Source organism: Chamaea fasciata, unplaced genomic scaffold, assembly GCF_029207755.1.
Source record: "Chamaea fasciata isolate MVZ Bird 193981 ecotype frontalis unplaced genomic scaffold, bChaFas1.0.hap1 SCAF_3, whole genome shotgun sequence".
Taxonomy (NCBI): domain Eukaryota; kingdom Metazoa; phylum Chordata; class Aves; order Passeriformes; family Sylviidae; genus Chamaea; species Chamaea fasciata.
Genome location: NW_027094088.1, coordinates 35681761 through 35703221, shown reverse-complemented (window position 1 = coordinate 35703221; position 21461 = coordinate 35681761). Strand labels below are relative to the sequence as shown.

Genomic DNA, 21461 nt, shown 5'->3' with positions numbered 1-21461 from the left:
ACCTATAGTGAATACCTTCTGCAGCACCTGAAGCATAAGTTCTGTTACTGAACTTAAAAGGGCCTTTTGTTGTATGTGGTTTTTACCAGCTGTACTTTAGTTTGTGTTTTGAAAGGCTTTCACTTCAATTCTGTTCTTTCCTTTGTTTTAGGTTACAGATGTTGGATCACTTTGCTGAATGCGTCAAGCAGGCTAAAGGTGTTCGCCAGCAAGCTGTGCAGCTTAATATCTTTACTGCTGTTCTTAGTGCCTTGAAGGTAGGACTTAGCAACTTGTAATGAAAGCCCAAGTTCATCAGTTTGTGTTCAGTACAAACGACTGTTAGAAGAATGTTACTAAAGTGACTCAAGAATTCAAAAATTTGAAAATTCCACAATTGAATTTTTTCCAGTTATTAGCTTGAGCTCTTGTCTTTATGTATCAGAAAAGAGAACAGATGAGGCTTGTGTAGTCAGCATTCTGCAGTCATCAGCATTCTGTAGTATTCAGACTGTCCTTTCATCTTCAGTCCTGTGGTTTTACTTGCACTGGACTCATGGATTTAAGTACTTTGTCATATATACTCAGAAAACCCCTCAAGTCACAGACTATTGTGCAGATGTGGCTTTTATAATTGAATACACAAATAGCTTTGGGTTTGCATTTTGGTTGCCTTATTGCACAGAATTCTAGGTGCTTATGCCCAGTCCCACTGGCAGCAGGTACTGCTGTGTGCTCTCTAGACTTGGAAATGCAACTTGATGCTATCAAGTCAGAAAGCAAGACAGCAAGTCACAAATAATGGCTGCCCAGTTTAAGCTGTTATCGGAACTCCATGTCTTTGGTTGATTGGCAAAATACATTGGCAAAGCAGCACCTCAGTTCTTTGCATTGTTCTTAAAAATGTGATCTACATTGCTACAACCTGAAATGTAGATTCTGAGGCAGATTTCTGAAGCACCCATCCATGCCCAAGTGGTCAAAAAATTGGCAAAATTGAGCTGAAATGAGGACTTCAGAAAATTGCTATCTAAGGTAGAGCCTTTGACTTCTTGCTCCATAGTGCATGCAGTGTTTTTTCCTTACATGTGTTTAATTATTTATCCCAGAGTAAAAGAAACTGCAGAAGCACTGTGTAGTGTTACTGTTTTGTAGAGTGTTCATATAAGAGGCTGTATAAATGTTTGGAAGGATGTGGTTATGAAGAAAAAAGTGCTTTCATGTATCGATAATGTCTTCAATTTAAAGGATTCTTGTAGAAATGTTACTGGTCTGTGGTTTTCCTCTTGGAAATTCCCTGTTAGATTTTTAACCTTTTTTTTTTTTTTTTTTTTTTTTTCTTCTTTTTTTTTTCTGAGCTGTCCTGTGTAAAGCTAGATCAGATTTGGTAGGACTAAGGTGCATGTTGCTAATGTATTTGATAAAAAAGACTGATGCAACAGGTCTTCTTGTATGTGAAAGAGGTAGAGTACTGGCAAACATCATGAGACCCAGGATGTTGTTGATTTTGAGTTTTAAATGTTTTCAACCAATGTGTTTTAGGATAAACTACCACAAATTTAAACAAAAGCAAAGACTGCATAGTGTTCACTTGATGGTCTCAAATATATTTTCTTTCTCTCCCCTACACTGGGATGTTGGGATTATTCTTTTTTTTTTATGTAGGGTTTAGCTGAGAATAAAAGCACATTAGGACCAGAAGAAGTCCGCAAATCTGCTTTGACGCTTGTAATGGGTGCCCTTGATAATCCTAACCCGATTTTGAGATGTGCAGCAGGTGAAGCTCTTGGCAGAATGGCTCAAGTGGTTGGAGAAGCTTCTTTCATTGCTAGAATGGCTCAGTACAGTTTTGATAAGTAAGTTGATTTTATTCAGAAAATGAAATAAAATTATAATTTAATGTAGTTTGTAATTTAATGTACTTTGGAAGATTCCTCTTCTAAATACCGTATTCATTATTCTCTTCTTTCATGCTTGATCCCTATGGTTATGTAGATCTAAGAAACCTTCAAACAGATTCTTCTCTTTTGGATATATTTCATCTGAGAAATAAAGGCTGAGTTGTAAAACACTCAGCTTGTGTTTCACTCAGGGATGTGAAATGATACTGGTGAACAGTTTTTGATGAGTTACCTGGAGGTGACCGAACTGTTTCAGATAGATAAGCACAGCTTACATAAAGTATGTCTGTAATATGAATTATGTAATAGTGGTTCTGTTTCACTAAAACATCTTTACACTTTGATTGAACTGATTTACTGGCCTGTATTTTTTTCATGTTCTGTTGTTTATCTTGGGTCTTTAGAAAGATGTCTGGTAGAAACAACAAAATAGTATGTTTCCTAATTTCTTGCTTAAATTTAAGGCATCAGCATATTAGTGAATCAGAAAGCAATTGGCTCAGGGCTGCAGTCCGTGTTTTTGGCTGGGCCAGGTGCATGCACATAGCCTCAGTCAAACTCTCTTACCTCTGAGTAATTAAATTTTTCTCACCCTTTCATCTTGTAATAAAGTACATCATCATTGCTGTCTTTCTTTGAATTTCTATTACTGGGACTTTTCCTTGGTTTCTTATCTAGATTAACTTGTAAGTCATTAATGGTTGTCATTCTGTTGACAGTCAAGTAATTTTTTTTATATTTGAGGTGTGCATTTACTTTGTTGTTCACTGATGGCCAAGAGCATGCATATCTCTCATATACAGTCAGCCAGGGGGAAAACATGTATCTTTGTCCTTATTAGGAAATCCCTTCTTTTATCTCTCTTCCTCACCCACCAGAGAGGCTTCTAATTGCCAAGTGATGTGTGTGACTTGCATTCAGAAGCAGTACTGTGGAAAATACTCAATAAGTCAATACATTCAACTTCATACGACTAGATCATTCAAAATGCTACTCACTCTGTTTTAGTTTCATTATAAAAGATTTTCTATTAAAAAAAATAAATAGACTCTATTGGAAAAGTCATAAAAATCTGCTGTAGTAGACAACTATATGAAAACCTGGATTTGCAGTGGAAGATGTAGCTGTGGATTTCTTTGTTATTTCTCAGTATGTGTTGTTATTTCTTTATTCTTCATTCCTCTTCACTGCAGTGGTTTTGGAGTGATTATTGAAGTAGTCTGCTGTGAAACACTTGTAAAATCTGTATTCTTTTTCTAAATCCCTCAAAATTCTTCATCTTAAAGGTCAAGTTCTGGCCAGAAAAAAAGAAAATAATTATTAAAATACCTTTTTTACCTCTTGTTTTATATGTAATCTGGATTAATAGCAATATAGAGTAAGTATTTTTTTTTCTGCTGTTGTTTAGGCTTTTCAAGATTTTGTAAAATGGCCTGTGAAATTTTATTAGTGTTTTGCACTGTTGTGGTGCTTCAAAGATTGTGTATAACAAACTTGCTGAATGATGTGATTTCTTTATATTTAAACACTGATAGGTTAAAATCTGCTCGAGATGTTGTATCAAGAACAGGCCATTCCTTGGCTCTGGGTTGTCTCCATCGGTATGTTGGTGGAATAGGTTCTGGACAGCATTTGAAAACCAGTGTCAGTATTCTCTTGGCTTTGGCACAAGATGGAACCTCTCCTGAAGTCCAGGTAAAAAAAAAGTGATCACCACAAAATTTCTTAAAATGTCCAAGATGAAGATTATAGATTAAACTGCCTGTGCAGATACTCTTTAGTAGATGTTGTCACATGTAACATGTGTATCATGTGCCAGGGAGCATGAAGAAAGGGAGTTCTTTCTTATAAACTCCCAGAAAACAGAATCTCAAAGATGTAGTGTAATTAAAATGTAACTTCATAGCCATTTAGAGAGGCAGTTGGAAGTGGTCAGGTTAATTCAGAAGGACATGTGTCTGCTTGTCAGCTGTGCCAGAGTGATGCACTGTGGGCATATTCCAAACTGCCTTTAAAGCAACATATGTTAGTATTGCTTTAGCTGCCTAAAAGGAAGCTTTTAATGGCTAGCTGATGACTGACATGTAATCACTTACTGGAGTCTCAGGTGATGAGCAGCAGTTTTCTTTGTCGAGTAATTCCTGTGTATGTGATACATGTACAGGACTTCATCTTTGCAGGATTATGTTATGAACACAGAAGCTAAATTGCACTTGGGGGACAGAAGGGGAATCAGTAGGAGCCAAGTCTAAGATGGGGAGGGGTTTCTATCTACTGTGGACTGGAGATGTGTGAAGTCTCACAAGAGGACGACTTGACTGCTAAAATTTGCTGGTATAGTAGAACGGCGACTAAATGTGGATGAAAGAGTAGTGCTTTTGGAGATGCTGAATGCGGATAGACACTGTGCAGTTCAGAACACTTCTTAAGTTGAAAATACTGGAAAATTGGGAGAAAATGTCTTTACTCTCTCAAGTGAAATATGAGGGGAAAGTGTCCTGGTCTGTCTTTACTTTCCTTTACACCACTGTTTCTGGCTGTTGTGAAATGAAGAGAGGACTAGATGGTCCAGTACATGTGCCTTTACTGTAAGAAGTTAAATGTTAGAGGAAAAAGTGCTGATTTTTTTTTCCCTTCAGTGATGAAATGTATCAAAGTACTAAAATAATTGCTTGAGAAGGGGAAAAAAAAAGGAAATGTAATTTGAGTGAAGGCAAGTATCCTGTCTGTAACTATTGTTCTTCAAAGATTGTGCTGCAATTGAGTAATATAATAGATGACTTCTTGTCATCCTTTCTGTAAATTACTGCAAGGAAATGAGTATCTGGAATAGTGACTATTGTGCTTTAGCAGCAGGAAATTGTGTGCCACCCATGAGTAGGGGCACTTGATACCCAGAGCCTGAGAAGTTTAAGGCCCCAGTCACTATAAAGAATCATACTTACACCTTGGTTTACTGTTAACTTGAGAGAACATGTACTTGGCTACCTTCTTATTTATTTTCCTCAAAGCAATTAAAAAAAATCAAAGTAACAAGGCTTTTCACTTGGGAAAACAAGCTAAACCTCCCTAATTTTTTTTGGAGATCATGTTACCAAAAAAAATCTGCAAATACAATTTTAAGTCTCTTTTGAATTTTCTTAGTTTATTTAAGGAAAGACAAAGTGCAACTTGCATGTGTAACCAACTTCAAGTGTGAGTGGGTGACTTGAGGCATACCATTGTGCACCGGTAATTTCAAAAAGAAATTGGAAAGGTTAATGTTTTATGAAAAAAAAAAAAAACCAAAAGGAAAAGAAGTATAAAGGGGAAGTCCAGGCAGAACCTGTATATCTACATTACTTTTTGTTGAGAATACAGCACCCAGCCACTGTGAAAAGCTAAGCTTTTAAACCTCATCCCTCACTGAATCAGCGTGGTTTCACAGAACTGTATGGAAGTATGAATAATGGAAGTTTACAGGAATGAAAGGATAAGCTGTAGCGTGCTACCACAGGATTAGGACTGTGCAGGTAGGTAGATGATTGCTAGTGCTAATGGTTTTTGGGGTTGCATCAGAGAGGATTAAAAAGTAGCAGTTTTAAAGGCAGGTTTTCCAGCTTGTTCCTAAGAGTCTAACTTTGTAATAGTAATACTCTTTTATCTTAGTCATGTATTTAATGTGAGAAAATTCTGAAATTAGATAATTTAGTAGGGTGTTACAGAGAGGTAACTAATGCTTTCAGGTCTGTCAGTGGAATTTATTTCCAATGAAATGTCGGTATCCAAAAGGACCATCCTCTTGCCTGCTTCTTCAAAAATTACAATAAATTACTTTGCCCTTTTGTTGTTTACTCACCTTCAACTGAAATAGGTCTTTCTTTCTCCATTTTTTTACCTTATGCTGTAGTACACTGACTGAACAACATTGCTTTTTTCTCTGGTACCCGCTAAAAGAAAGTTAGAAAAATGCATGTGAGCCTTTCAGCTTGTCGTGAAAATCGGTTCCTATTGGAATATAAAAGACCATCTCTGCTAAGGGCTTTGTAAGCTGCCCATTACAGACTCTGCCTCCAGTTTTATAGTGGAATGATTCTCTCTTTCTCCTGTCTCGAGTCAGTTTACTTTTTTCCTTGTTTTAAGTAGATGTGTTGTTTGTGCTTGTATTGTTCTTCTTTGAAGTGCTTAAGCATATTTTTCCTCAAATTCTTTGTCACTTTATTTCCATTATCCTCAAAACTGCTGATAACCAGAGAATATGTTAGATATATTTAAACTCTCAGGTGATTGCTTGAGGTCCTGAAAATTTGGAAACAATTCTGGAATCAGAGTAGTGGATTAGACGTGCTTAAGAATGGAAGTACAGAGCTAGGCTCCAACTGCATAAGAAACTGTTTAATTTCCTAAATGCATTACTGAAAAATATTCCTTTGTGTTTTTGGCAGACCTGGTCTCTCCATTCCCTTGCCTTGATCGTGGATTCTAGCGGGCCGATGTACCGTGGGTACGTGGAGCCAACGCTCTCTCTCGTTCTCACCCTGCTCTTAACTGTCCCACCATCACATACAGAAGTACATCAGTGCTTGGGCAGGTGCCTTGGAGCTATAATAACTACTGTTGGGCCTGAGCTGCAAGGTTAGTGGGAATTTGAAGAGGAGGAGAAAGAAATCTCCCTTGTATAAAAATGATATTATAACCTTAAATGGAAGAATGTAGGTTTTTGTTAGTTGCAGATAGGGTAGGCAGCGTTGACTGTTGACTTACAGTCCTGCAAACAACCTCACTTCGACCCTCTGTATGACTGCTTGGGGCTTTTTTGACTGCATTTTGAGATCTGTACAAAGAAGTTGCAGTGATGTATGCTGTTTTAGCTGATGGTAAATTTGCATGGTAGGTAAGCCACGAAACCCTTGCTGCATATTTTGCTGTGTGTATTTTTTGTGAGGCATGAGACCAGGGTTTTTCCTCCATTTTTTTTAACATGTGTTTATTTTATTTTAAACTGATGGCGAGACCTTAAGTTTGACACAATTGATGATACTGGGAACTACAACTCATTTCCATTCATTCTTGATATCCTTAGATCTCTGTACCTTATTGTAGAGACTTAAAATCTTGTCATGCTGAACACTATGTCTGAAATTCTGTGTGCCAGGTGTTAAAACTATGGATTTGTAACTTTGTCTAACTGGAATTTTTAGGAATATTTATAGGATGGTGTTTGATGCAGTGCCAGAGACCCACTAGTGGAAAGATACGAAATTGTTCTAGATGGTGTAATTGAACTTGTGTATTTGTGTGTTAACCTTTTGACCTGGAATATGATTAACTTTTAAAATAACAACTTAAGTAGAATGTCTTCTGCAGGTTATATTTCTGTAATTCAAAATATTTTTAGTTGAATGTTGGTTAATTCTTAAAATACAGAATGGGATTGTTCTTTAAATTAAAAGCTGTTCTTTTAAGATACTTGTTCTAGTAGAGCAGTGTGACTCATCTACTGGAGCTAATTAAATTTGCCAGCATACATAGATACCAGCTTGAGAGTTACTTGATATTTTAGGAAATGGCTCAGTGTGTCAAATGTTGCTTATACGTGTATAGAATGAAAGAGACTTTTAAAATCTAACTTCAGATAATTAACTGGTTTCGTGACCTGGGAAGAAAGTCTCACAATATTTCTGACTGGAGATCATTGATCCAGAATTTCATTTGGACAGCACATTGTTTAACTGAGTAAAAAAGAGATACTGAAACACTCCGTAGTGGCAAATCAAAAAAGCTGCATGTTAATCTGAGATCTTTTTTTGTGATATTGAAGCTTTAATAATTCTTGCTTGCCAAAGGTTTAAAGTCTGCAGTTGTGATAGAAATGTTTTGCTGTGTTAAGGATGTCCTCTTACATCATTAGGTAACGGAGCTACAATTTCAACAATCCGTTCCTCCTGTTTGGTGGGATGTGCAATCACACAAGACCATTCAGACTCCCTTGTTCAGGCAGCTGCTATATCCTGCCTTCAGCAGCTTCATATGTTTGCACCACGGCATGTCAACCTGTCCAGTCTGGTTCCCAGTCTTTGTGTGAGTATCAAATGCAGCCCTTTTGTCCTCAAAGTTTTATGCATGTGCTTAGCAGAGGACAGGAAATATTTAGCAAGATGTTAAGGATATCCATATGTAATAAGCAGGTTATATTTGCAGAAACACTGGAGTCCCCAAGCCATTGTACATATTTTCAGAATGCTCTCCAAACTGAAGTCATAGGGGTTGATTCACACTCAATAGTGTAAGATTGCAAGCATTTATGAATAATATGAATGGGTAAAAAAGATGCTGAAATGCTCTGTTTGCTCCAACTAATTGCATGCATAGAGGGAAGTGAGTGAGTTAGAGAAAGGTAGCAGATTCTGGGTTTGTGTTGCCACTGTCAGCATATTAGGGGCTGACATACAGATTCTTGTGCTGCTGCCTTCTTTCATTAGTGTTCTGTCAGCAGGTCCTGGTTTAAGCCTGGAAGTAAGGCAAAGGCTTGAGCCCCAAACATACCAAATATAAGAGGAAAGGTGGTGTGGGTTTGGTTTTGGTGTAGGTTGGTGGGGGTTTTTTTTAATAATTACTATTATAAAAGTTCTTTTTAGAGGGTTCAGTAGTCCAATACTGAGAAATTAAGAAAGCTTCTCCCTAATGTCTGTTAGATGTTTTGCAAAACTGTTTATGCCATTCTTTGTGGCACTGATGACTCAGTGTTACCTGAAGGAATGCAATCCTACTTATGTAAACATTGGACCATTTTCTTAGTCTGCCATCCAGATTTTCCCTAGGACATCCTCTCATGATTAGGTGCTTCTCCTCAGCTGGGTGCACACCCAAGCCCCACCCTGCCCCAAGCACGCCTGGGAGTGCAGTGTGTTTACAGAACCTGTCACTTGTCCCTTCACAAAATTTTCCATGAAAGGGGTGCAACACACCCAGAAGTAGGTAAGCTCTTTAGTATGAATACCATGTACAACATGACAGAAAATCCCTACAGCCATTTACTCTGTAAATACCTGTGGGTGATATTACAGACAATGAAGTTCATCCATGAATAACTAGTGCTGTTTTGAAACCTTTTCCTATGGTTTTCTACTGTTTCTCTCCTGTTAGTTTATGATCCTCTGCTAAATGAAAGCTATTCTTGATTTTCCTTTCTCATATTCCTTACTTTCAAGTTATACTAAGTTTGTTAGGATTTCCTCTGAATTGTGTTGGGCATTTCTTCATACTACAAATGCAGTTATGTAGGCAAGGTCTGCCTTACCTGTACCATCAACCAATTTTTCAGAATGGAATTAATGCCAGGTATCAAAATTGAACCACACGGTTCCACACTCTCATTTTAATTTCTTCTTCCTGCATTGGCTTCATAACTTGTAGTTATTTGTTTTGTAACTTGAAACAGGGAATACCTTTTACAATAATAAATCTCCCAAATGTTCTGTGGTTTAGGTCATTAAAACAACCTTAGTGTGATATTTAAAGGTTCTTTAAAGACTGCCTGCTTTTTTAGAACTAAATTCTTGTATATTCATATGTGGAATAAAGATGTACTGTTAAAATGCTTTATAAACTGTAGAACCCTTTCATTTAGGGAAGCATTTTCCATACCCATAATAACCTAATACCAAGAAGGCAAATGGATATTTGGTTTATTAAAACCAAATTACCCTGGAATAAATTAAGAATTAAGAGTTTCTTCAAGGGCATGCTTCACCTCTTCCACCATGGAAAAACATGCACTATCCTGTGCAGCTACTTTCTCTCAGAAAAATAGAGACCATGCACAATTCTTCTGTAAGAAAAATATTTACTTGTGCTTGAGGTGATTCAAAGGAATTAGAAGCCAGTGTTGGTTAGCAAAGAAATCTGACGCTGTGTTACTGAGAGGCACTTTAAGGACTTAAAGCTGTAGATTCTGTTACTAATGTGGAATGCGAGTTTTATGGTAGCTGTCATGTGCAGTGCACCTGATAATGGCTTTTTGTTTAAAAGGTTGTGATTTACACCTCTAACAGAATATGAGACAGAGTAGTACTGGAGTGTAACAAATTGGAAACTGTAATTAATCTAAATCACACTGGCATAGTAGTTCAAATATTTAGGCTTTTATCTCTTTAACCAGGTGACAGCTGTCAGCTCTGTGTATGTCAGATTTATTTTCATATTTGTATATTATGAAAAGTGCTTACTTCTGAACTTTTAGAACTTGATTCCCAGCAGCTCACGCATGGGCTTATAACTGAAAACCAGAATGCTTTTAGTCCTTAGCAGCATTGATTTATTGATGCTGAAGTGCAGCAGTTCACTCATCTGTAATGGTTTTGACTTTCAGGTTCATTTGTGCAGCTCCCACTTGCTGCTACGCCGGGCTGCAGTTGCATGTTTACGACAGCTTGCTCAGAGGGAAGCATCAGAAGTGTGTGAATACGCCATGAGCTTAGCAAAAAACGCTGGAGACAAAGAGAACAGTGGCATCAGTACGTATTTCTGTCATGTGGCTTTTTTGTAACAGTTGAATGCACATGTGTGCATGCATGTGCTTTGCCTTCAGAAAGAAGGGAAAAAGCGCAAAACCCCCTTGTACCCTTAGTGAAAAAAACCCTTAACTGTCCCTTCTGACTTCAGTAACTTCTGACCACACCCCTGCTTACCTCTGGAATTTTGTTTATAATTTAACTATTTGTGAAATTCAGATTTAAGCCTCTCTCTCTCATTAAGGCTGGGAATCAAATAGGGAACACAGTGGAAGCGTTCTACAGTTTTTCTGGTATTACAGCTCTTGTTATTTTGAAAATTGACTTAACAGTGTGCTGTTTGATCTAGATGCCTGGTTGTGTGATACTCTGTTAGCATCACGTTTGCAGTGTCTGTGGACCTTGCTGACTGGTCAAATTCCTTCATGTATCATTTTATTTTGAAAATAGGAGACTCAACAGTGTTGATCAGCACAGTCTTCATACATATGTAGAATTGTGATCTTACTCAAACGATACCAATTAAGCCTGTCTCTGGGAGGAGTCTTTAGAGTCCAATACTATTAGGTTTTTTACAAATTCATGAGCTATGTGCCATGAAGAGAAGGGTTTTTTTTACTTTTTTAACTAATACTTGGAGGTGTTATTTGCCTTGCAGATGAAATTAATTGTTGTATTAGAATCTTTCTAGCACTGATTCAGGAAATTATCAGTAAGGTCTTGGTGATCTTTGATTGAACTATACACACACGGGTACACAATGTCCTATTCAAGTGTGTTGCTCCAAATTTTAAAACTGAGTTCCTGATTTTGGAAGAGCTTTCTCATTCTCATTTTGCAGACATGAATCCTTTTGCGCCAGGGGCTGGCTCTCGGCGAGACGCTCATTCCCGGCATCAGGGGGTTAATATAACAGAGACAGGCCTGGAGGGCGTCCTCTTTGGAATGTTGGATCGGGAGACTGATCGGAAGTTGTGCTCAGATATCCACGATACTTTGGGGCACATGCTTTCATCTCTGGCAGTGGAAAACCTTTCTCACTGGCTCATGCTTTGCAAGGATGTCCTTGCAGCTTCCAGTGGTAAGTGTTTTGTCCTGTTCACATAAGTGACAATGTGTCCTTGGCGTTAGCATGCGATGGCAATATTGGTTTGGAACTTGTCTTTTATCCTAGTTAAGATGTAGGTTACGTTGTATACAGAACTTCGATTATAGTGCAATTAAATAGCCATAGAAAGAAGGAATTATCAATGTTAAGTTCTAGAATATTGCTCGTAAAAGTAAAAAGTTAGCTGCTTGAGGGAGGATTTCCAAAGGAGAAGAATGGTGTGTTTGTAAATCTGACATTTCAGTGTCTTAGTGAAAACAGACATCCTTTTCAGCCCACATACATCAGGATTGTACAGAGAGAAAACCCCTGTACACATTCTGAGCTTTATTTTATGAGGTTTTGTGACTTACTGATGTGATGATGGGTTACCATGGTGATGAAATTTTGTTTGTTGTTCAGCTTTGCAGATTTGCTTGCACAGATTTTGTCCTCTGAGACCTTATTCCCGTTTTTCAGCTTGTAGGATGGTTATGACGCAGAATCTACTAATTTCCCTTGCATTTATACTTGTTTATTGGCATGTGCGAGTTCATTCTGAAGCTGTTTCTAAATGCTGCCAGCTTTACATTTACTGATGAGTAATGTTGCCAATAATTTCTTTATGCAATGTAGTTACCACAAATCTGCCCAGTGAGAAAGACCTCATTTCCTGAGTGTTAAATTGGCGTGCCCTTTTGTTATTTCATGTGGGATGGGTCTTAAAGTTTTTAACACGGTTGTCCAAGTTCATATTTATTTATTAGTAGGTGACATGTCTTGGAGAAAACCATATTTAAATAAATTTCTCTCAGGTGTACTGTAAGCCAGCAACTTCACTTTGAACTCCTTTGATCCAACTAACTGGCATATGACCAGAATGTGGTTTGCTTTTAAGCAGAGATTTATAAATCATCCCCATGAAGTCCTGGATGCCTTCTCAAAATGCTGTTGTTATGAATTGGCATCATCCATGTTTGATTTGCCATAACCTTTTACTTTATTGAATGTCTTGGCTCTTCAGTTGCTTAAATTTAGCCTAAGAAGCATGCCTTAGTTTCTAAGAAGCATGCATTGCAATAATTTCCTTTAATTCTCCTCTAATTATTGCTGGAGTAACTTTTGTCAGTATTTTGACATTTTGCTAATTTAGACCTTGTCATTGAGGATTTATGCTTTCATTTCTGAATAGAAAATGTGTATATGCATGTTTGGTGAGGGATTTTTTGGTCCATGTTCGGCTTTTGGTTTTTTATGTGATCCCTGAAATAATTTTTGTTTTCCAAAATGAAGTCTCAAACCTAGGCCTAGAGAAAGAATGTTTGAATGTTAATCACATTTTTGGGTGCTTTCAGTGACCTGCTTGGCTGCATAGCTGTGCCCTGGCCTGGAGTTTTGTAATTTTGTTTCAGTTTAACTTGCTTTTTAGCTTCCACTTGGAATGGGAGCTGAATAATTCAAAGCTAAGCTGATTCTTTTATTCTGAGCCTGATAATTCTTTTAATTCTGAGCCTTACCCTGTTTATTGGCAATTTAATGGATTAATTTACAAAGCTGGGCAATTTAGATATGGAATTCAGCTATAGTTGGTAACTGTGGAGAAGCAACGTGATAGGAATTTATCTCATATCATGTAAGACAAATAAAGGGTCATTTAACCCAGAACAGATGATAACTATTTATTTTAATGATGTGCTCTTGCTTTTGGACATTTGTCAAATGTTTCTAGAGAAGAATTGGTCTGTTCTGAATCTCAGTATAAGGAAGGCACTCATGTCCTTAGCTGCCTTCTGTGGATTTTAACTGTGGCATGTTTTTCTTCCTTGTAATTGTTCTGTGTCATAGACATGAGCACTGCTGCTCCTCTGGGAGGAGGGAAGGATGAGGAGATGGAGAAGAAGGATGAGATGGATGATGACACAATGTTTACCACCTTGGGTGAAGAGGACAAGTCCAAGCCTTCTGTAGCGCCTCGCTGGGCCACTCGAGTGTTCGCCGCAGACTGTCTGTGCCGAGTGATCATGCTGTGTGAGAATGCCAACAAGGCACACTTTGACCTGGCACTGGCTCGTTCAGCCAGACTTAAAAACCCAAAAAGTAATTGCCTGCTCTGGTTTTGTTCTTCATTTTTTATTTTAATTTTGACACCTCTTTACAGCTGAAGATTACGCAACCAAGCAAAAAAAAATAAGCACTTATTCTTTCATTCAAATGTTTAAAACCAAAGGAAATGCCCTGCAGAAGTCAATAAAACGGTGTCTTTATAACCACAGTAGTTACAGTACCATGATCACAAAGAATGAGGTTTTCTGGAACGTACCATTTCTGAAAGACTGGTCTGCTTAGGGGAAAAAAAGCTTTAGAGATGCAAAGCTTTTCTCAGTTCTGAGACCGAAGCAATAAAGTTCTAGCTAAGGGCAAGCTGTGAGTGTTTTCAGAGTTTGATGTAATGACAGCAATGAATTAAACTTGAGATTATTTTAGCATCTCCAATCTGAAGAGATGCTAGAAAAGAAAAAAAGAAGGGATCAAGCTAGGTAATCATTGCTATGGCATTGGTTGCAAAGAGAGGGGGATGTGGGAGGGAGTTATAAAAAGACGTGGACTTTAAAGATGCTTGTTCTTTTTGTATCCATGAGAGTGATAAGTCTTAGTTTTTAAGCTCATGTTCCAAAAATAATTTTATGAGTTAGAGGATCAAAATCGAGAGGTGCTAAATGGTATAGTAGTTTTGTGAAGAAATGTTTTTCAGATAGTATGAGGTGACTGTCTTTGAGTTGTCCATGTTTATGGTTGTTTGGGTACACCTGTGTAGTGCTCATGAGGACTTTGTGTATGTAGGATGAATGTTGTGAGCATCCTAGACTGTGTGACATTAATGGATTTTGATGTCTGTGTTGTTGAGGGTGTCCATTATGATATGGAGAGTTATCAGGTCTTTGCCTGTGTTGCTTTAGTGTAGCCTGGATCCAGCACTGTGCATTGCTTTTGTGAGAATCTGTTTTTTGACTTGATTTGAGGCCAAGGCCACTGAAGACTAGGAGGGAATGAATTCAGGGAAGTTTATTTTGTCATGGCATTGTATTACAAAGAAAATAATGAAATAACGGCTGCTTATAGGGTCCTGCAGAGAATTGCGTATCATCGTCTGGACAATTTTATCTCCATTCATTTAAAGTGAACTTTGGTGTGATTGGTATCATTGTGAAAAGGAAAATTCAGCAAACTTCTGCCCCCCCAAATGCAGCTTCTAAAATATTCAAATTTTGCTATTGTTTCTGATGGTCTGAAAAAGTAACTGCAGACTTTACTGCAGTTCTTCACTGTAGTTTGTAAGTGATTTTCAGTCTTTTTTTGCTGATATGTCTCTGAAAAATTTCAAAACGTTTTCCTTGTTTACCTTGAGACTTGAAAATAGCTTAGCCAATTTGTGGGTTTCATTAGTCACAGCAAATGTTGTTAAATAATTTATTTTCGTGTTAGCTGTACAACACGTGGTAATTTCAAATTGAGAGTAAGAAAAGAAATAAAATGAATACATAGAGAAGAATAATCCTTTCAGAAATAATATGAATTCAAGCTATGAATTTTTCTCGTCTGCATGCTTACAGCCTTAGTTGTGGTTTTTGGGAGGAGAGCTAGAGGCATACTCAGTTTTAGGTGTTTTAAGCCTGACAGCAGCAGGGGTCACTGTAAGCGTAGGACTTGAGCAGGAGCAGGAATTGCCTTGAAGATTTTCTGTATGTTTGGGGCATCATTCAAATTAGCTTTACTAAATATTTTAATATATTCTAAGCTGCTTTGCCACATTTACATACTTCATTCTACACAATTTCTGCTCAGTTTTTAAGGTTGTCTTAGGAATAAAAGTCATAGAATCACTTGGGAGGGGAGGGGAAGTGGAAAACAAGAAAGAAAAGTAGGTTGCATTATTTCCTGCTTCTTCCATGCATTGAATGTGGACCTTTGAAGACAAATAGGTAAAATTCATGCATGTCAATGTTGCAAGTATTCATCATGTCAGCTATCTTTTAAGTTACTAAATAATTCTTTCTGTTTTGTTCAAAGATGACTTCTTAGTGCTCCATCTCTCTGACCTAATCCGAATGGCATTCATGGCTGCCACTGACCACAGCAACCAGCTGCGGATGGCCGGCCTTCAGGCTCTGGAGGACATCATCAAGAAATTCGCATCTGTTCCTGAGCCAGAGTTTCCAGGCCACGTGATACTGGAGCAGTATCAGGCCAATGTGAGACCTCCTGCATAAGTTCAGGAAATTGTGTATTAATTTATGCCAATATGCCAGTATTAGCTTTGAGAACATCTTGTAATTGCTAAAAAAAAAGCTGTGAGGAGATTTTTCTGTGTGGGAAAATGGGCTACAGAGACTCTCTTACCTCTTCAAATTTTATTTTTGAATCTCGTTCTATTTATTGTAATTTAGTAGCTGATAAAATAAAATTCAGTAGCTTGAAAGCCAAATATTCTAAGTTTACATTTAGTTTTTGGCAAAAGTGGCTATTAGTTTGTAGAACTAAGAATTGGAAAATCTCATTCACTCAGTTCTAGATTTAATCTAAAAAAAAGTTTTCTTGGGAATTAATGAATGTACTTCTGTTTAAATGAAAACTACAGAAGTGTATCACTGGGCAGTTGGCAGTTAAAGATATATTTGGTGATATTATTGTGCTTTTTTTGTTGCATAGCTCAACTCTTTCACTTCTTTTGTTTTCACTCTGTCTTCAAAATCTTTCCACATACTTTTTAAAGGCAGGCTTTCATTCTTTTCACTTCTCGCCTTTTTCTTTTTCCTTTTGTAGTGCTGTAACCATTGCTTCTTTCTCTTGGCCTTGGTTCTTTTTATTTCAGAAAAATACTGCCTTGTAGCAACTGCCTAAAAGGCATTTTTCAGTCAGTTTTGGTCACTTTGTGGACTTGATGCAAATCCAACCATAAACATTAAATTTCACGTTGCTGTTCCTTTGGACATCAAATTGTCATTGGCCTATTGATCCTTAGCAGGAGTTGCACCTGAAACACTGTAATGATGAAAAGGATACTCATTAACAGAGGGAAGATCATAGTGTGTATTTCACAAAGGTAGTTGAGACTTAAAAAGACAATGGACAAGCAGACAAAAAAGTTGTTTAAGATTTTGTTGTTGGTGTTTAAAGAATGCTACTGCAAATGTTTGCTAGACAGCAAGGATAATTTTGGGATATAATACAATGCCTTGTCTTGCTTGTTCTGTACTTGTCCTTGAGCCTTAAACAAGGTGAGATAAACAACATTGTGTCCCTATTAGGGTAGTTGGATTTTTAACTTTCTTTTTATCAACAGGTTGGAGCTGCTCTGAGGCCAGCTTTTTCCCAAGATACGCCATCTGATATAACTGCAAAGGCCTGTCAGGTACAGTGGGGAAAATGTTCACGTACTATAAGCAAAACTAATTTTTCTTCTCTTTGGAAGAAGGATGCAAAAGAGAAGTAGCATCAAATGGCTGGAAGACGTTTTAAACTTAAGCTGTGATGTTTTTGCGACATCTTTTGAGTTTCCTAGTAATATATTTTGTTCCTCAGATGTACAGAAGTCCTTTTAGGGAGCTACATCAAAAAATGTATCTGGAAGTAACTATGTCTTTGTGTCAAACCTGCAAGAAAGAAGAAAAAAAACAAAAAAAAAACCCCTTTGCTTAATGAGATCAATAGAAGTTTATTTATTGTCTTTCAGTGTGATCAAATACTTGGATTACTGATAATTTACCTTTAAACACTAAACTTCTGTTCACTTTTATGCTCTACTTTAGAATTTAGAAGATCTGAGCATTCTTGTTACAGTCATAGTAATAACTTGTTAGTGAAAATTGGCTAAAAGATTTTTTTTTTGCCTGTGTGGGATTATTTTATTGTCTGTGGTCTTGTGTACTGCAGTTTAAATCAACTATCAGCAACATAGCTGTAGTAATACGTGGTTTTCACAGCTAAAGAAACTGCTGTGATTTAAAGCAGTTTTTGTTAGCTATGCAAACGTAAGTTTTAAAACAATGACTGAGTTTTCTCTGAGCTTTGTTTAGTAAATGTGGGTCATCAGGACTGTGATTTTGTGTTGTTTTTTTACACTCTAAATTTTCAGCAAAACTTGCAAGGATAGATCAATTACAACATAACTTGGTATCTACGTGTAGCAAAATATATGTTCATCCTGATTTACAGAATGGTTCTGCGCATTTAAATGAAGAGGCAGTTTGTGTGAAAACATATAACATTCCTTATAACTTGTCAAAATCTTCTCTATTCAAACAGTTTCAAAGCAGATGTGTGCACTTACAGGATCAAATGGTTGGAGATTAGGTTTTGATATTTAACTCTCTCTAGAAGTTACATGGACAGGGATGAGCTTCCCCGAAGGAGTTGGATGTCATAGTTTTGTATCATTAGTGAAACAGATGTTGACCTGCTCAGCAGCAGGATTGAAGCTGGTCTTACCCCTACTGTGAATGAATAGCAGTTTTGTGAAAAGTTTTCAACAGCTTTGTCCTGTACCTGTTTGGGACACTTCTAGTGTTTGTGTTTAAGTTATTTTAAATATGTCCATCATTCCAGGTCATGAGAGTTCCTTCCCCAAAGGATTTCATGTAACTGGTTCTCTAAAAGCAAAATAAAAAAATTTGAGATAGGTCAAAAATGCCTTGAAACAAGAGTTTGTAAAACCTGAACTGCTTGAGTTCTGTGAGGTTTTTTGCTTCTGATCCTCATCCTTGTGGAACAATCTCAAGAATAAGAGCAGCTCTTCTGAAAGAATTTGTCCCTTTCTCTCTTTATAGAAAAGCAGTTGCACCAGAATTCTTCTATTGCCTACATTATGTCTGGCATGAATGTGTTTCAGAGGATAAGTGCCAATGTGTAGCAGTAGTCAGGAGCAGCCCATCTGTGTGGTGTTTATTATTTTGAGTACCTGTTTGGATCCATTTAATTCAAATGAAAAGTTGAGAGACACCCAACTGTCTGTCCACCACTGCGGACAGATTGTTCTAGGTATAGAACTGCAGGTTCCAAATCATGGCTCAATCTTGAAAATCATTTCTAGGTGTTTTCTTGACATTAATAATTTGAAAGCTTCCCACTAGTATGGAGCCTTATATATTGATTTGAGATGTGAGGGGTTTTAAAGATACATTTTGTTTATTGCTGTCCAGTATATTCTTCATAGAGAATGCAGTGACTCACCACCTGAATGATTTGACCAGATACTTGGGAATGGAATAAAAAAATTGTTATAACCTGTGTATGAGGGATTGAAAAATTTAAAAAATGTTTTCCATGTCTCTTAAGTTCCCTTGTAAAATGCATTGCAAATACAGCCTTTATGACAACTCACCTGAGCAATTCTGTTGTCATGGGTGGGGAGAAAAAACCCGATTCACTTGTCTTAAGCAGGAAGACAGTGGCTAAGTTTTCCTGGTGGGTGTTTTGGGATTGGTTTTCTTACTAATTTAATTTTGCTTTTTCATTTATAAGGTTGAGGGGGTTTTTTGCTAGTTTAGAATGATTGTAAACTTTGTTGTCTAGGTATGTAGCGCTTGGATAGGAAGTGGGGTTGTATGTGACCTGAATGATCTTCGCCGAGTTCACAACCTTCTTGTCTCTTCCCTGGATAAAGTGCAAGCAGGAAAGGGATCTTCTAGCCAGCTCTACCGAGAGAGCGCAACTACTATGGAAAAACTCGCGGTTCTGAAAGCATGGGCTGAGGTAAACAGTGACCATTAAATCTGTAAAAGTTTGGAAACATTTTACAGGGTAATAGCTGCCTCACACCTCATACTAGCTGTACATGCCTTCCTCGTAACCTCTTGCAGTTCTCCTCCTGGGATGTTTTAAACTCAGCATCTTTCTCTGCCATTCTGTTGAGCCATATATACAACGAGGCTTGATTGTTCTTTGTTTTGCTGCACTTTTCTGTATAGAAATATGCTCTCAAACCCTATCAGATTTTGAATTTCTTCCCATCTTACTGCTCTTAAGTGTGAAAAAACCCCTACAAACAAGAAAACAAAAAACCTTAAAAACTAAACAACCTTAAAATACATTCTGGGAAAATATTGCAGTTAGCTAACTAGTTAACTAACTAGTTAGTTAACACTGTCAGGTGTTAACCCTGACACATTTTTAGGAAGAAAGTGTGTGGCTGGATTGTTTTAGGGAAGTCCCACTTATGAACCTAAGCATTATATATATATATATATATATTTACACGCACTGGTAGAAATAAAAGAAAGGATTTAAATACAATGGAGTTGTATTCAAAATCTCTTTTTCCCAGTAATTTTCTGGTGAATTTTATCTGTGTGGAATCTGTTACATTCATGTGGCAAAGGCTGCTGCTTTCCTTTCTTTTTTGACATGTTTTACTTCTAGGTGTATGTTGTTGCCATGAAAATTAAGAAAGAAGCAGAAACCAAGCCAAAGCGTGTTTTAAAAAGCGCAGAGGAGGATGAGGATGATTTTGGTACCGTGGATGAGTTGCCACCAGACAGTTTGATCACACTTGTACAACCTGAACTGCCTGCACTGAGCCGTCTCTGGTTGGCTGCACTAAAAGATTATGCTCTTTTAACTTTACCAGCTGAATTTGCTACCCAGCTTCCACCAGATGGTATGCACTGAAATTTCTTGTTGTGTTCTGAAAAACAGAAAGAAAACTGTAGCTGGACATTCAGAATTATTCTGTAAATTATTTGGCATGCATGGTTTTTTTGCAAGTGATTAATTTCTGCCTGAGCATGCAATAGCAATGTTTTCTAATTCTGAATCTTTTTCCTTCAATTTGCAATGAACATACTCACTATTCAAATCACTGAGATCATTAAAACCATGTCTTTGTAGAATTAAGAGTACTTCTTCACCTCTAATACTTTGGTATCAAATGCAAAAAGATGTTGGTTTTATGAAAAACATAGCCCCTGAGATTAGAGCAGACACTGTTTTACGGTATTTTAATGAATTAAGAGTGAATGATCTACATGAAAAGTGCTGCAAGGCCTGATGACTGTGCCTGCCTTTCTTGCTCTCTGCTTACTACTTTATTGAGGCCAGCGCCCTTTCTCATGAGATGTACTAATATTGCTACTACCCAGGGAGAATTACAATGTACTGCCACTGACAAGTATTGTACCTGATCATATTTGTGATCAAGCACACCCAGAATAAATACACTGATGAATTTAGAGTGCATGCTTTTTATCTGTTACTTGCAGAGAGCTCCAGAATTTACCTTTGCTTTCTTAATTTAACAGGAGGAGCATTTTACACTCCCGAAACTATTGACACAGCTAGACTGCATTACCGAAACTCCTGGGCTCCTATACTACATGCAGTGGCACTTTGGCTAAACAGTACAGGATTTAACGTGTCAGAGTCAACAGAAGAGACTGCTGCAGCAATGCCCAATTCTCAGAAACGTGCTACATCCATTATGTTAAACCAGACACCTGGAACTCCGCCTACCACTAAATCTTTGCCAGAGATCAACAAAGATCGAATGCACTTAATTTTGGGTAAGAGTTACAAGTGTAGAATTCAGTAGCAGCACGTTATGGTATGAAATGCGATGAAAATGAGAGAAGATACTTCCCTTGAAATCTGTGAAGTTTAAAATTCATTACATGTCTGGACAGTAAAGTTTTGAAAATCTATGTCTCATCCTCCCTCTTATCTCTCTGCCTTCAGTGTTCTTTGTAGCTTTGACAGAATATTTGTCAGTGTGGTTATTGTGATTTATGTAATTGAATAAAATGAATAGGAACTGTTCTATACTGTAGTATAATGCAGATGATACAAAATGTCATGCTTCAAAGATGCAAAAGCTGTGAGGTTAATTAAAATACACACCCCTATAAAAACACTGCTTAGTAGAGACTGATATTTGGCAAGTCACATGGAATAGCTTTTGCATTAGTTTCTCATCTGTGAGTTGCATTCACTGTTTTCCTTTGTTGTTACCTA

General features: G+C 37.4%; 1 protein-coding gene across 1 annotated transcript in view; it reads left to right on the top strand.

The window, feature by feature from the left end:
* The window catches only part of HEATR5B (HEAT repeat containing 5B), a 57965-nt gene that overhangs the window by 19484 nt on the left and 17020 nt on the right, over positions 1–21461 (top strand). The window contains exons 17-29 of the mRNA XM_066178579.1: positions 152–257; positions 1645–1835; positions 3416–3575; positions 6305–6494; positions 7771–7940; positions 10231–10375; positions 11214–11453; positions 13305–13556; positions 15528–15709; positions 16801–16869; positions 19029–19208; positions 19875–20112; positions 20753–21013. Coding sequence (XP_066034676.1) covers positions 152–257; positions 1645–1835; positions 3416–3575; positions 6305–6494; positions 7771–7940; positions 10231–10375; positions 11214–11453; positions 13305–13556; positions 15528–15709; positions 16801–16869; positions 19029–19208; positions 19875–20112; positions 20753–21013 — 2384 coding nt within the window. The remainder of the gene's footprint in view (positions 1–151; positions 258–1644; positions 1836–3415; positions 3576–6304; positions 6495–7770; positions 7941–10230; positions 10376–11213; positions 11454–13304; positions 13557–15527; positions 15710–16800; positions 16870–19028; positions 19209–19874; positions 20113–20752; positions 21014–21461) is intronic.